Here is a 14560-nt window from a genome sequence, read left to right as displayed (position 1 = left end):
ATATGAATATTTCCTTTGGTTTATATAAATTAGATCCATTTATAATTAATAGAATTTGGGTAGAATTTAATAATACACTGGACAAATAAATAGCTTGGGGGTGAGTTTTGCAAAGGACCTGTCCAAGTTGGCTCGCCGCGCGTCACGTGTTTAACCGTTGTGGGATCTGATAGTGAGGTGCTGGCCGACCCCTTATATAGCTTCCTTGGATGCTTCACTTTCATAGTTCCTTGATAATGTGAGTAGTCACGAAAGCGCTTGGAATTTCTCTATTCTTTCAGAGTGGTTGTTTTGCATATTTTGAAATCACCTGCTTACTGTGATCTTATTGTGTGTGTGTATATATATATATATATATATATATATATATATATATATATATATATATATATATATATATATATATATATATATATATATATATATATATATATATATATATATATATATCGTGCCGAATAGGCACGAATATATATATAGGACAAGCGAAAATTTGTGTATGCAATAATTTCACCAAAATCATCCTGAACCTAATGAAAAAAAATATATCTTGTTGTGTTTCTTTATTATTAAATTATTGTAAACTTTTATAAAGTATATTTAGTTGTGTTAGGCTAAAATAAATTGTTCTTGTTATAATAATGTTAGGTAAGTTTTCTAAGATTCTTTTAGTGCAAAATTATAAATTTTTACATTAACATTAATGAAAAAAATATAACTTTAAGCGGGGGTCGCCCCACAGTTACTAAAAACAACAGACATAGCCCCACTCCACAAAGGGGGCAGTAAAGCAACAGCAAAGAACTACAGACCAATAGCACTAACATCCCATATCATAAAAATCTTTGAAAGGGTCCTAAGAAGCAAGATCACCGCCCATCTAGAAACCCATCAATTACACAACCCAGGGCAACATGGGCTTAGAACAGGTCGCTCCTGTCTGTCTCAACTATTGGATCACTACGACAAGGTCCTAGATGCACTAGAAGACAAAAAGAATGCAGATGTAATATATACAGACTTTGCAAAAGCCTTCGACAAGTGTCACCATGGCGTAATAGCGCACAAAATGCGTGCTAAAGGAATAACAGGAAAAGTCGGTCGATGGATCTATAATTTCCTCACTAACAGAACACAGAGAGTAGTAGTCAACAGAGTAAAGTCCGAGGCAGCTACGGTGAAAAGCTCTGTTCCACAAGGCACAGTACTTGCTCCTGTCTTGTTCCTCATCCTCATATCTGACATAGACAAGGATGTCAGCCACAGCACTGTGTCTTCCTTTGCAGATGACAACCGAATCTGCATGACAGTGTCTTCCATTGCAGACACTGCAAGGCTCCAGGCGGACATCAACCAAATCTTTCAGTGGGCTGCAGAAAACAATATGAAGTTTAACGATGAGAAATTTCAATTACTCAGATATGGCAAACACGAGGAAATTAAATCGTCATCAGAGTACAAAACAAATTCTGGCCACAAAATAGAGCGAAACACCAACGTCAAAGACCTGGGAGTGATCATGTCGGAGGATCTCACCTTCAAGGACCATAACATTGTATCAATCGCATCTGCTAGAAAAATGACAGGATGGATAATGAGAACCTTCAAAACTAGGGATGCCAAGCCCATGATGACACTCTTCAGGTCATTTGTTCTATCCAGGCAGGAATATTGCTGCACACTAACAGCACCTTTCAAGGCAGGTGAAATTGCTGACCTAGAAAATGTACAGAGAACCTTCACGGCACGCATAACGGAGATAAAACACCTCAATTACTGGGAGCGCTTGAAGTTCCTGAACCTGTATTCCCTGGAACGCAGGCGGGAGAGATACATGATTATATACACCTGGAAAATCCTAGAGGGACTAGTACCGAACTTGCACACGAAAATCACTCACTACGAAAGCAAAAGACTTGGCAGACGATGCAACATCCCCCAATGAAAAGCAGGGGTGTCACTAGCACGTTAAGAGACCATACAATAAGTGTCAGGGGCCCGAGACTGTTCAACTGCCTCCCAGCATACATAAGGGGGATTACCAACAGACCCCTGGCAGTCTTCAAGCTGGCACTGGACAAGCACCTAAAGTCGGTTCCTGACCAGCCGGGCTGTGGCTCGTACGTTGGTTTGCGTGCAGCCAGCAGTAACAGCCTGGTTGATCAGGCTCTGATCCACCAGGAGGCCTGGTCACAGACCGGGCCGCGGGGGCGTTGACCCCCGGAACTCTCTCCAGGTAAACTCCAGGTATAAGAGAAAATTTTGGAAAGGACTTAATTTTAAACGAGTTCTTGCTAATTGACCAGTTTTACATATTCGGAACGACATATACAGTAGACCCCCGGTTAACGATATTTTTTCATTCCAGAAGTATGTTCAAGTGCCAGTACTGACCGAATTTGTTCCCATAAGGAATATTGTGAAGTAGATTAGTCCATTTCAGACCCCCAAACATAAACGTACAAACGCACTTACATAAATACACTTACATAATTGGTCACATTGGGAGGTGATTGTTAAGCGGGGGTCCACTGTGTATATATATATATATATATATATATATATATATATATATATATATATATATATATATATATATATATATATATATTATATTTTTATTTTTTTATTATCACACTGGCCGATTCCCACCAAGCCAGGGTGGCCCGAAAAAGAAAAACTTTCACCATCATTCACTCCATCACTGTCTTGCCAGAAGGGTGCTGTACACTACAGTTTTTTAACTGCAACATTAACACCCCTCCTTCAGAGTGCAGGCACTGTACTTCCCATCTCCAGGACTCAAGTCCGGCCTGCCGGTTTCCCTGAACCACTGTATATATATATATATATATATATATATATATATATATATATATATATATATATATATATATATATATATATATATATATATATATATATATATATATAATATATATATATATATATATATGTATATATATATATATATATATATATATATATATATATATATATATATATATATATATATATATATATATATATAAATATATATATATAAATATATATATATATATATATATATATATATATATATATATATATATATATATATATATATAAATATATATATATATATATATATATATATATATATATATATATATATATATATATATATATATATATATATATATATATATGCATGCATGCTTTACGATCAGCTCCCAATGCGACCAATTATGTAAGTGTATTTATGTTAGTGCGTTTGTACGTGTATGTCTGGGGGTCTGAAATGGACTAATTTACTTCACATTATTCCTTATGGGAACAAATTCGCTCAGTACTGGCACCTGAACATACTTCTGGAATGAAATAATATCATAAACCGGGGGTCCACTGTATATATATATATACAGTGGACCCCCGGTTAACGATATTTTTTCACTCCAGAAGTATGTTCAGGTGCCAGTACTGACCGAATTTGTTCCCATAAGGAATATTGTGAAGTAGATTAGTCCATTTCAGACCCCCAAACATACACGTTCAAACGCACTTACATAAATACACTTACATAATTGGTCGCATTCGGAGGTCGCATTCGGTGGTAATCGTTATGCGGGGGTCCACTGTATATATATAGATAAAATAATAATTATACAATATATGTATCATAGCTATAATAATAATTTTGTGGCATTTTGGGTATTTTGCTAGAACACTTGAAGACCATTCCTCACACCCATAGAGAAGCGCTGGCACCACCAAACGTCTTTCTTTCCACAGGCTCTTCATTCTGTTTGCTTTCTTACTCTTATCTGTTATGTGATTCACCTCCTTTTTCATACTAATTTTCTGACACATACACTTCCAAATATCAAAGTACAGTAGAGTTCCACATAACACACTTGTTACAGTCCTGAAAAACAGTATTTTGTGTGAGAGTGTGTTACATGGATTGAAAAATATATGGAAAAAGTAGGGTTATGTTCTTGAGATTTACAAAAATAGCCACCCATTGTTATGTAAAACAATTTTTTCTTTCCTTAACTTAAATTCTAGTTGGTGGTATGTGATAATGTTGAAATGTGTGGAGAGAGTTGGTGTGACCCTGCTGGACTGAGATGGGTGGTTGACTGGGGTTCTTACAGAGTAAGGTGTCATACGTACACCATCCCAAGCATATTAAAATTAACGTGTGCTATAGCACCATCAGGTATTCTTTCTTGGGACCTCCAGCATCACTAGTGTTCCACCTGGGTGCCATGGTTAATAACCAGAAACGAGATGAAATACTGAAAATATCAACACTTGTTTGACAAACACAAACTAAAGTATCGTATGAGCAGTTGTGCACCACCATGAAGCATAATAAAATTTACACTCTCTTCAATACTATCAAAGATTCATGCTTATTCTTCTTGGCACCTCTAGCGATGGTTAATATTCAGAGATGAGATGGGACGATGAAAATGTAAAAAATCAGTAAAGAGCAACTTAAAGTGCGGGCATCTGTTGACAGCAAGGGTGAGACTAAGTTTTCTCCCTGCAAACAATTGTCTAGCATGTAGGCTAGCTGCAGGTTAAGGGACTACATCCCATGGCATGTTTGAACAAGATTTGGCATGTGAACTGATGCTTATTTTTTCCAAAATTTATGGCATGTTATAGTGTGCTACACTAAGTCTCTCTTACCATGTAATGTGAACTTGGGTACAGCATTTCACTCGTATTTTATTTCAAGCATGTTGTGTGGATGTGTGTTATTTGGAACTCTACTGTACATTTACTTCCTCCATATTCCTTCACTCCATTCTTATGTTCAATCTATTGTTGCTTAGGCTACTTAGTCTAATCACATTTTATTTTCTGTGCTCATTTTGAAGTTTCTTCTTTTAAAACTCCTCCTAGCACCTCTACCAACCTCTGTAACTTTTCTTTTAAATCACTCATAATGAGTCTTAAAAAAAGATCAACTGTATCAGGTCCCACTTTAAATTGGACTCAACACCTTTTCCCATCACTCTTAACATTCACTTTTTCATGATCATAGTGACATTAAACACTCCTGTCAAAGGCACACTTTTACTTGAAAATACTCTACCCTTAACCTGAGCCTTTTTTTTGCATAAAAATATTTTACAATTTTAAGCATCTTATTACCTGTTTCATGCATTTGCAACACCAGTCATATTGCTTTCCTGTACACTCTTATCATACCATTTCTAAAGCCTTAAATGAAATAAATTGCTTCTTATCTTTATCTTTTATGAATTAATCTAAATATACTTGGTCCACATAATCTTTACTGTTTTTAAATCCACCTTGTTCCTCAGCAGTCCTTCTATAAGAAACTGTTTTGAAGTATACTTTGCTATGTATTCTTTGCAGACTTATTCCCTTATAATTCTTTCTCTCTTCTTCTATTTCTCTTATTATATAGTACATACTTTGTAGTATGCATCATTCAGTTTCATCCTATCTATGTAAAATAAAAAAAATCCCATTTAGTATACTGCAACTCCTATAATAATTTAAAGAAAGCAAAATACTGGTAAATATATTGATGAATATTTTAAGTATTGGGTGGGGTTGGAACCCAAGAAAAAGCATATAATAAACCTGCACATACTTGGCCTAATTTTTCTTGAAGTACTGTAAATATGACAGCACAATGTAAATATTAAAAATGTATTACAGTATAATACCCTGTTCTGTATTTCCTATTAACAAAGGCAGCATTTGCTCACCCTCATATTTGATTGGTCACATTCCATGAAATTGAATCCAAACTTTGCCACTTGATGTTAATTTTAATTGTTACTTTATTTATAATGTTGTTTTCACTTTTGTATCCTATTTAAAAATTCTAATAATATCCTCACAAGACTCCAAAAAAATTTATTTAAATGGCTGAAAGGTTGCACAGAAGTCTTTTAAGGGCCTCAAGCAGCCCTTCAATGGCAAGTTGGTTACCTCTGTTTTAAATTGCACAATTCCCAAAGTAAAAATTTAACCCACTGTCTTTTCACAAATGTTTATATGGCATTATCATTATTTCTTCTTTGGCTCTCACTTTCTTAGTTCACCTGGCATAATGTCCTCTACTTTTTTTCCATTCAAATTCTTCCAATCCTTTTAGTTTTGCATCTGTCACTGCTAAAACATCCAGCTTCATTTCAGTAACCTTTTTTCATTCAGTGTTTGTGAAGGCCCTCGGTAGGATGACTAGTGTAGTGTCAAAGAGTTTCTCACCATTTCATTTACCCAATCTTTCATTGACAATTTTTTTTGTCTATGATTACTCCTGGATTTCCCTCTTCATTAGGTGCCATCAGTATTTTATTACACAATCTAAAATTTGATCTTCATGTTGTTTTGACTTTGCTTTCTTCCACTATTACCACCAACATTGTTAACCCTTTTTTTCTTTCCTTTGTCTACATGAAATATTAGTCATGTCCCTCAAGTGCTACATCCTTTCAGTCGATGCTCTTCCCTCAAAACCTCCATATAAAACGGCAGGTATTGCCAACAAATATGAAAAGAAAAAGCAATTGGTACAGATGAAATGCCATTTTTAGATGATGTTTGTTAAGAGTGTAATGCTTGTGTAGTACGTACATATATGAGTGATAGTACCATTTATAGTCATGGTCCCTGGTTATGCTGATGTCAACATAGCCAGGGATCATGACTGTAAGTGGTGTGTACTGTCACATACATATATGTACTACTCAAGTCTTACACTGTTAACATGTTTTTCTCTGGGTAGAGTTTTATCAAGTGACTTGGTAAAGGTCTACCAAGAGTGAAAGGCTTTCTATGATAAAGGTCTGCTCTGCACCAAGTGTCTTTCCACCTTTAACTTTGCCCTTCCCTCTCCATCTTTTTTCTGTCAGACAACACTGTATGACCTTTACAAGCTTAGCACCTTCCATTAATATAATAATAATAATAATAATTTTAGTTTTTCTGTTTGCAAATTTCTCCATTGTTGAACATGTGTATGTGTGTTAATCATTGTGTTCTTTGTTCATCTTTTTTTATGTTTTTCGATTTTTTCCATATTCATATTCTGAGTGTGTGTTTTTTATTGTTGAATTGTCAGAGCATTTTGTGATCTCCCTGATTTGTCATATTTCTTCATCATTTCATTTCACGATATATTGTCTTGTTTAGCGAAGTTGAAAACAATAACTGCTGTGTCTGTCACCAGTTTTCTTTAGTAGTTTAGAATGATTCAAAATTTTGTTAATTTGAAAGTTATGGCAGTTTCCTTTACCTTGTCATGGGACCTTGTTCACTTAATCCCAGGACCCAAGCATTTGTAGAACGAAATGTCTTTAACCCCAACTTGTTAATCTTTAACCCCAACTTGTTAATCTTTAACCCCAACTTGTTAATCTTTAACCCCAACTTGTTAATCTTTAACCCCAACTTGTCAATCTTTAACCCCAACTTGTTAATCTTTAACCCCAACTTGTTAATCTTTAACCCCAACTTGTTAATCTTTAACCCCAACTTGTTAATCTTTAACCCCAACTTGTCAATCTTTAACTACAACTTGTTGATTTTTAACCCCAACTTCTTGGTATTATATACCAGATGAACCTAGATGAGTCTGTTGCTATTTCTTAAGTTTTTATCACTCGATTTATCACAGCCTAATTTATTACTTTTGGTTTGTTTCCCTTAGTTTATTTCATGTTGTCTCTATCTCTGTCTTTATGGTATTTATCTGAGTTTTAATGGTAGCTAATGCTTTTTCTTGATAACTTATAATTTTGTTTATCCTTTGATTTTGCATTGACTCAGTATTTACAGTTTACTTAGCAGTTGTGATTGTTCTAGTGACCGAGGCAACAGACAAGTGGGAATAAAAAACATGCTATGTAGAGCAAGTCTTTTTGTTTAGACTAGTAAAGTTTATTTTCCATGGTATTAAATAGTTTCATAGTGAGACCTCGGTATAACAGACTAATGGGGGGACGGTAGGGGGGATGTTTAAATGAGTATGTTATATTGAAATAGCCAGTATAGTGGACTTTGTACGTTGTATGAAGAGCCTGCTAGACACACACATACGCACATGCTTGTGCACGCACACACACACACACACAGCAAGGAGGTGAGGCCAGGAACTGTGAATCGACCCCTGCAGCTACAAATAGGTGAGTACATACACACACACACACACACACACACACACACACACACACACACACACACACACACACACACACACACACACACACACACACACACACACACACATACACACACACATACACATACACATACACACACACATACACACACACATACACACACATACACACACACACACATACACACACACATACACACACACACAGAGGCCCATAGAGTATGCAGCACCAGTTTCGAACTCACACCTGGCCAAGCACATCAGGAAATTAGGGAAAATGCAAAGGTTTGCAGTGAGACTAGTCCCGGAGTTAAGGGGTATGTCCTACGAGGAGAGGTTAAGGAAAATCAACCTGACGACACTGGAGGACAGGAGGGACAATATGATAACAGCATAGTATGAAATGTTGAGAGGAATCAACATGGTGGACAGGGACAGGATGTTGCAGAGATGGGACACACTAACAAGGGGTCACAATTGGAAGCTGAAGACTCAGATGAATCACAGGGATTTTAGGAATCATTTTTTCAGTCACAGAGTTGTCAGGAAGCAGAATAGACAGGAAAGGGAGGTGGTGGAGGCAGGATCCATACATATCTTTAAGAAGAGGTATAATAAAGCTCATGGAGCAGGGAGGGAGTGACCCAGCAGTGACCATTGAAGAGGCAGGGCCAGGAGCAATGACTCTACCCCTGCAACCACAAATAGGTGAGTACACACAGCCTCCCACCAGGCATAAGGGGAATTACCAATAGACCCCTGGCTGCCTTCAAGAGGAAGCAGGACAGATACTAAGTCAATGCCAGATCAGTCGGGCTGTGGTTTGTACATTGGATTATGTGCGGCCAACTGTAACAACCTAGTTGATCAGGCCCTGATCCACCAGGAGGCCTGGTCATGGACTGGGCCACAGGGGCATTGATCCCCAGAATACCCTCTGGGTAGACACATATACACCTGGAGTCAGGAGCTGTGACTCATCCCCTGCAACCACCAGTAGGTGAGTACACACACATGCATGTGCACAAGCTCACATTCACACACACACACACACACACACACACACACACACACACACACACACACACACACACACACACACACACACACACACACACACACACACACACACACACACACACACACAGAGTGACTCGACCTGCAACCACAATTAGGTGAGTACCACAAGAGTGAGCTGTGACTCAACCCCTGCAACCATAAGTACATGAGTACACACATACACAGAGGTGCCAGGAGTTGTGACTCAGTCCCTGCAACCATGTACTATGTATAAGTGAGTACACTCTTCTCTCTTTTTCAAGTTTTTTTTTTCTCCTCCCCTCCTACTTGGGTATAGAATCTCAGTTCATTGGACTTAGTCTATTGTATGGGGGAGCCTACCAGACACCCTACTGCTAATGGACAAAATCTCAAAATCTTGATACAGCAAACTTGGTCCTTTGTATTGAACATTTTTCTGGCCAAATATTTTGTCTGTTATATCTGAAATCCATAACACTGGAATCTGTGTTATCAGGGTTTTATGTACATTATACAGTACAATGTTCTGTCACACAGAAAAGTCCAATAGGTATGCAGTGCATTTTATACAGCCCTACAGTTAAACGTGCATTGACATAGTCATAGAATTGGTAAATTGCATAAATGTTAAGTAAGTTAGTTTATTCAAGTATACACAAATATGTACAATTACATAGATTATCATATATAACAGCATATGGGTAGAGAACCTGGGATAACCCAAAAACAGTCAGACAAAGTAACTTATTTCCATTTCCATGTTCATGAAATTACTGTATATTTAACTTTATCATTTGGTGAGGATTGAGCTCCATCAAGTTTGATAGACGTGATGAAAGGTCAGCCTTCAGCCAGACATGATCCAAAATATAATTTTCTCTTCATTTCATGTTTACATTACTAGTTCCTGTTTATATTAGTTCCTGTTTATACTAGTTCCCGGTTTTTGCATTATATTGAAATATCATCTTAATTAAAGTTATTCTTTTTCAGTTTTGCTTACTTTGCAATAAGTATAATCATTATTTTTTAAAACACGTATTACAATGTGTGGGTTAACATTGAATTTACATTAAAAAAGGTTCTTCAGTAGTTATGCACAACATTTTAGGCAGAGTTAGTGTAGGGCTAATCTGTAAAAGTTTTACATATAGTTTTTGATAAGCATTTAATGGTAAATTTGTATTTTTTTTTTTTTAAGTTTGCCTTATTGTGACTGGTATATCTCTCTAGTGTTCTTTGAGGAGCCAAACACTGTCCTAGGAATTTCTAAGAATATAAACTTTTAGTTTACTCCTTTGAAAAAATAATATCCTTTGACAGCACTGCAACCTGGTGTGGGTGAGGTAACCGCAGTAGAGTGGACTGTTGCATTGTTGCATTGCAACAGTGAACTGTGGGCACTACTCTTGGACTTTAAACCCAATAAAATTATCTTGTTAGTTATTCTATTTGACTTTTGTTCTGTTTCCTGCATTCTTGGTTCATCTGAGGTAGATGGCTACACCCAGTGGCAGTGATGTACCCTTATTTTACAGTATTCCTAATTTCCTATTGATATTTTTCATATTTATATGTATGTAATTAACAATATATAGTTGCAGAAGCTGAGCTAATCTTATTGTTCCTAGCACCATAAGATTAGCAGTTTTCTGTTGAGTTATTATTGGCTTTCAGTGATTTGTTGTAGTAGCTTCCCAGGCACAAATATCTGAAGTGAGGTAAGGATAGGTTAGAGGGTAGTACAGAGTAGTTAATGTTGTTTGAGGCACATAGTAACATATCTTAGAAAGAATGCCCACTGTCTTGGAGACCTTGACTATGTGCTGGATAAGAGGATCAACGTGAAGACCTAAGAATTTTTCCTTATCTTTTCTTATAATGAGTAAATTGTTTATCATTATATTCAGTTCTACATTTTTATCTCTGCTCCCAAACATTATGTAGAAAGTCTTATCAGTATTAAGAGTGAGTCTGTTGGTTATCATCTAAGTAGATATCTTTGTGAGCTCATCATTAATAGTGTTGTAGAGGAGAGCCAGATCTGAATGGGAGATGACAGAATTTGTATCATTTGCAAACAACACTGATTTAAGTTCCTGTAGATTCATTAGGAAATTCATTGACATTGAGGAATAGCAGGGGGCCAAGGACACTGCCTCGAGGCCCTCCTACGTTAATAGGTTGAATTGATGAGTGTCATTGATGGAGATATGTTGGTGTCTGTTCTTGATGTAGTATTTTAATTATGCAAGAGTATGATACCATAATCTTCTAATGTAAGAAGCAAGATGTTATGGTTTACTGTATCTAAAGCTTTCCTTAGGTCAACAAAGATGAACATAAACTATTTGCTGTTTTCAAGAGATTCATAAGATAAAACATTTTGTTTATTGCATTATTTTTACTTTTCTAAACCTAAAACCAAACTGGCAAGGGTTAAGTATATTGTGAAAAACTAAGAAGGAGTAAACTCATTTATGAATTAGTTTTTCAGAAATTTTAAATAAAAGCAAGTTTATATTCCTGTAATTGTTAACATGTATTGAGTGTACTGGGGTAACCCTCACAATCTTATGTATGGTTGATAATTTGTTGAATAATATTGTAATGATAGGTGATAATACATAAGTTTTTCCTATTATATTAATTATGATACATATATTAGTAAAGTTTCTTGCCTTACTTTTCAGTGAATTTATTACCGAAGAAACCTCAGTAAAATTAGGTAGGGATAGGTACAGAGAGCTTGAGAAGGTAATTGTTTGCTTGAGCATTGGAATTTGTGATTTTACTGGCTAGACTTGATCCAGTAGAATAAACCTGGAACCTGGAGGTGGTTGAGAAGAAATCATTTAGTTTATTGGGTGTTTCAGCAGGCTGGGTAGAAGGTTCATTTGGTTTGATTAGAACAATTTCTTTGGCTTTGGTTAATTTTCTAAAGCCCAGAATTTGCAACAGTTTTTCCAGCTCTTTTTTCATATCCCCTTTATTTTATTAAATTTGTAAGCATAATGTAGTTGCATAGATTTTGTTGTTGGTTAGGTGAGTCTTGCTGTATAATTTTGACTATTCTGTAAACAGTAATCCCAATCTGTTTTGTTTCTCTTAGTTATGTTTTATTTTCAAAGGACCTGAGTATGCATTATTTTTTACACTTCAATTTTACAGGTTAAGAGCTGTTATCCTACCTCAACTTATTTCAAAGCCCAGCCCTATCTAAGGTATACTACCACTGCAGGGGGTGCCACCTACAACAGTTGAATAACACCCAGGTACCTACTTACTGCTAGGTGAACAGGGGCAGCAGGTGTAAGGAAACACACATAGTGTTTAATCTTTTTGTTGTGACCTACTGGATTTTTATAGGAAAGTGCCCATAGTAGAGGCCTTAAGTTTTTTGTGTTTTTTGTAGGAGAATGCAGACATATGTCAGTTTCTTGATTTTCGGTAAATTCTCTCTGCCAGTCAATGTCAGCATGTTAATGTTATTAACTGATGTCTTATCACAGAGCCAGAGTGAGGTCTTGCAAGCCCTGAGTATCAGCTTACCTATGTTGCTTATGAGGAAGGTGAGGGAGTGATCAGTAGTATTGTCAGTGATTATTCCTGCTTTGTGACAAGCTATAATATAGGTCTAGATATGGTCACACAAGTGAGGATGTAGTTGTCTTTGAAATTCTTGTTGACTTAGTTATTGATGGTACAGTATTAACAGTAGCAAATACATAGCTATACATGTTCAGGAGGCCAGCTATTTGCAGATCTTCAAATTTGATGAGTTAATGTTGAAATCTCCAGCATATTATTAGGTAATGTATGTTTGGTTTATTATTTATGATTAGGTCTTAAAGGTTGTCAATAAAAGGAATAGCATGACCTAATTATGAATAAAAATGGGATATTGCATAATAATAAATTTGCATTAAATGAACCACCATAAAGTGAGGACATCTATATTGGAAAAGATATATTCAAAAGAAACATATTGTGGTTTATGGTATTGATGAGTCCTAGAAATGAACCTATTCTAATCTTCATTCAAAACTAATTGTTTTTAATTTATATTTTTTTTTTCATATACGTAGTTCCATTGTACGTAGGAGTTTCTTGAGTATCAACTTTTGCATTCTCAGGATTGTTTTGTATTACCTTCGTATACTGATCTTTAATTCTTGATTATGTAACCTAGCCAATATTCTTCCCACATTTTGTAAATTTATATTTTAACTTAAATTTTATATATATAATTATATTTAAAATACTCAGCCAAAAAAGTAACTCAGATACACAGAAACACTTGCAAGATAGTTTGTTTTTAATTCATGTCAAATTTTAGCTATGATGTAACTTATCTTGCTGATAATTGGTCTGATAAATGTTTCACAAGTAATTCTATCTTGCAAATTTTTCTGTAATCTTACTCTAAAATCTCAGAATAATGTGCACTCCACAGAATTATTACTGCATTTTGTGAAGTAAAATATTACCATGAAATGATCTTCACATACAATGTATGTAATGTCATATTTATCATACATTTCTTTATCTATTAGCTTTAGACCTGCTCAAAACTCTTTGGAATTACTTATTTTTAGTTTTCTGCTGGTAGCTACAAGAACAGAGCTATGCTTATGGTCCTGTCTTCAGCATTTACTTTCTCATAAAGTTTTTAGAGTTTCCAGTGGTTGTAAAGCTTTACATCTCATCTTCCGAGACATTCTATCAACCCGCCTTTTTGAAGCTTTTTAGTATTCTTTTTGAAACTTTTGTTTCTCACTTTATAGTTAGGATCTCTTGTTTTGGAAGTTGATGGATACAGTAATGTGTGCTTCGCAGAAATGTAAATAAGTTTCGCTGTATTTATACCCAGTGCAGTACAGTATGGCCAGGTCTCGAACAGTGCTAATAATGAATCCCAGGAAGTGGTTGCATTATTCTAATTTTCACTATTTGGATCATGTATAATTTTTATTCACGATTTCAGCAGGAGGGGGGAAATACTTCATTAATAAATTTCACACTAAATTGAAATTCACACTATTCAAACTCACACTAATGAGGATCTGGCTGCTATTTCATTCTGCATAAATGTACAGTACAGTGGTACCTTGACTTACGAGTTTAATTCGTTCTGTGACCGAGATCGTAACTCAATTTGCTCGTATATCAAATAAATTTTCCTCACTGAAATTAATTGAAATGCCATTAATCCATTCCAGCAGAATTCCTGGCTCTCAGGAGGCAGGGGAAAATACTTCAGTATAACGCTATCAACTCTATGGCTTATTTATTTATCACAGTTGATCTAATATGATATAATAAACGATATAAATAATACATATAGAAACATGATGTATACTA

General features: G+C 35.6%; 1 protein-coding gene across 23 annotated transcripts in view; it reads left to right on the top strand.

Moving 5' to 3' along the window:
- sif (still life) overlaps positions 1-14560 on the top strand; it is a 1051963-nt gene that overhangs the window by 326883 nt on the left and 710520 nt on the right. Inside the window, exon 1 of one of the 23 annotated variants that reach the window (XM_070097580.1) lies at positions 6661-6684. The exons of 18 other annotated variants lie outside the window; for them this stretch is intronic. Coding sequence is in view for 1 of the 5 variants with exons in the window: in XM_070097574.1 (XP_069953675.1) it covers positions 8078-8159 (82 nt within the window). In the remaining 4 variants the exon portion in view is untranslated. Of the gene's footprint in view, positions 1-6660; positions 6685-8062; positions 8160-9189; positions 9450-12290; positions 12472-14560 lie in introns of those variants that run through there. 4 more of the 23 variants (XM_070097574.1, XM_070097578.1, XM_070097576.1 and 1 more) reach the window with 4 other exon arrangements.

This window comes from Cherax quadricarinatus, chromosome 58 (genome assembly GCF_038502225.1).
Source record: "Cherax quadricarinatus isolate ZL_2023a chromosome 58, ASM3850222v1, whole genome shotgun sequence".
Taxonomy (NCBI): Eukaryota; Metazoa; Arthropoda; class Malacostraca; order Decapoda; family Parastacidae; genus Cherax; species Cherax quadricarinatus.
This window is presented reverse-complemented; position numbering and strand designations above follow the sequence as displayed.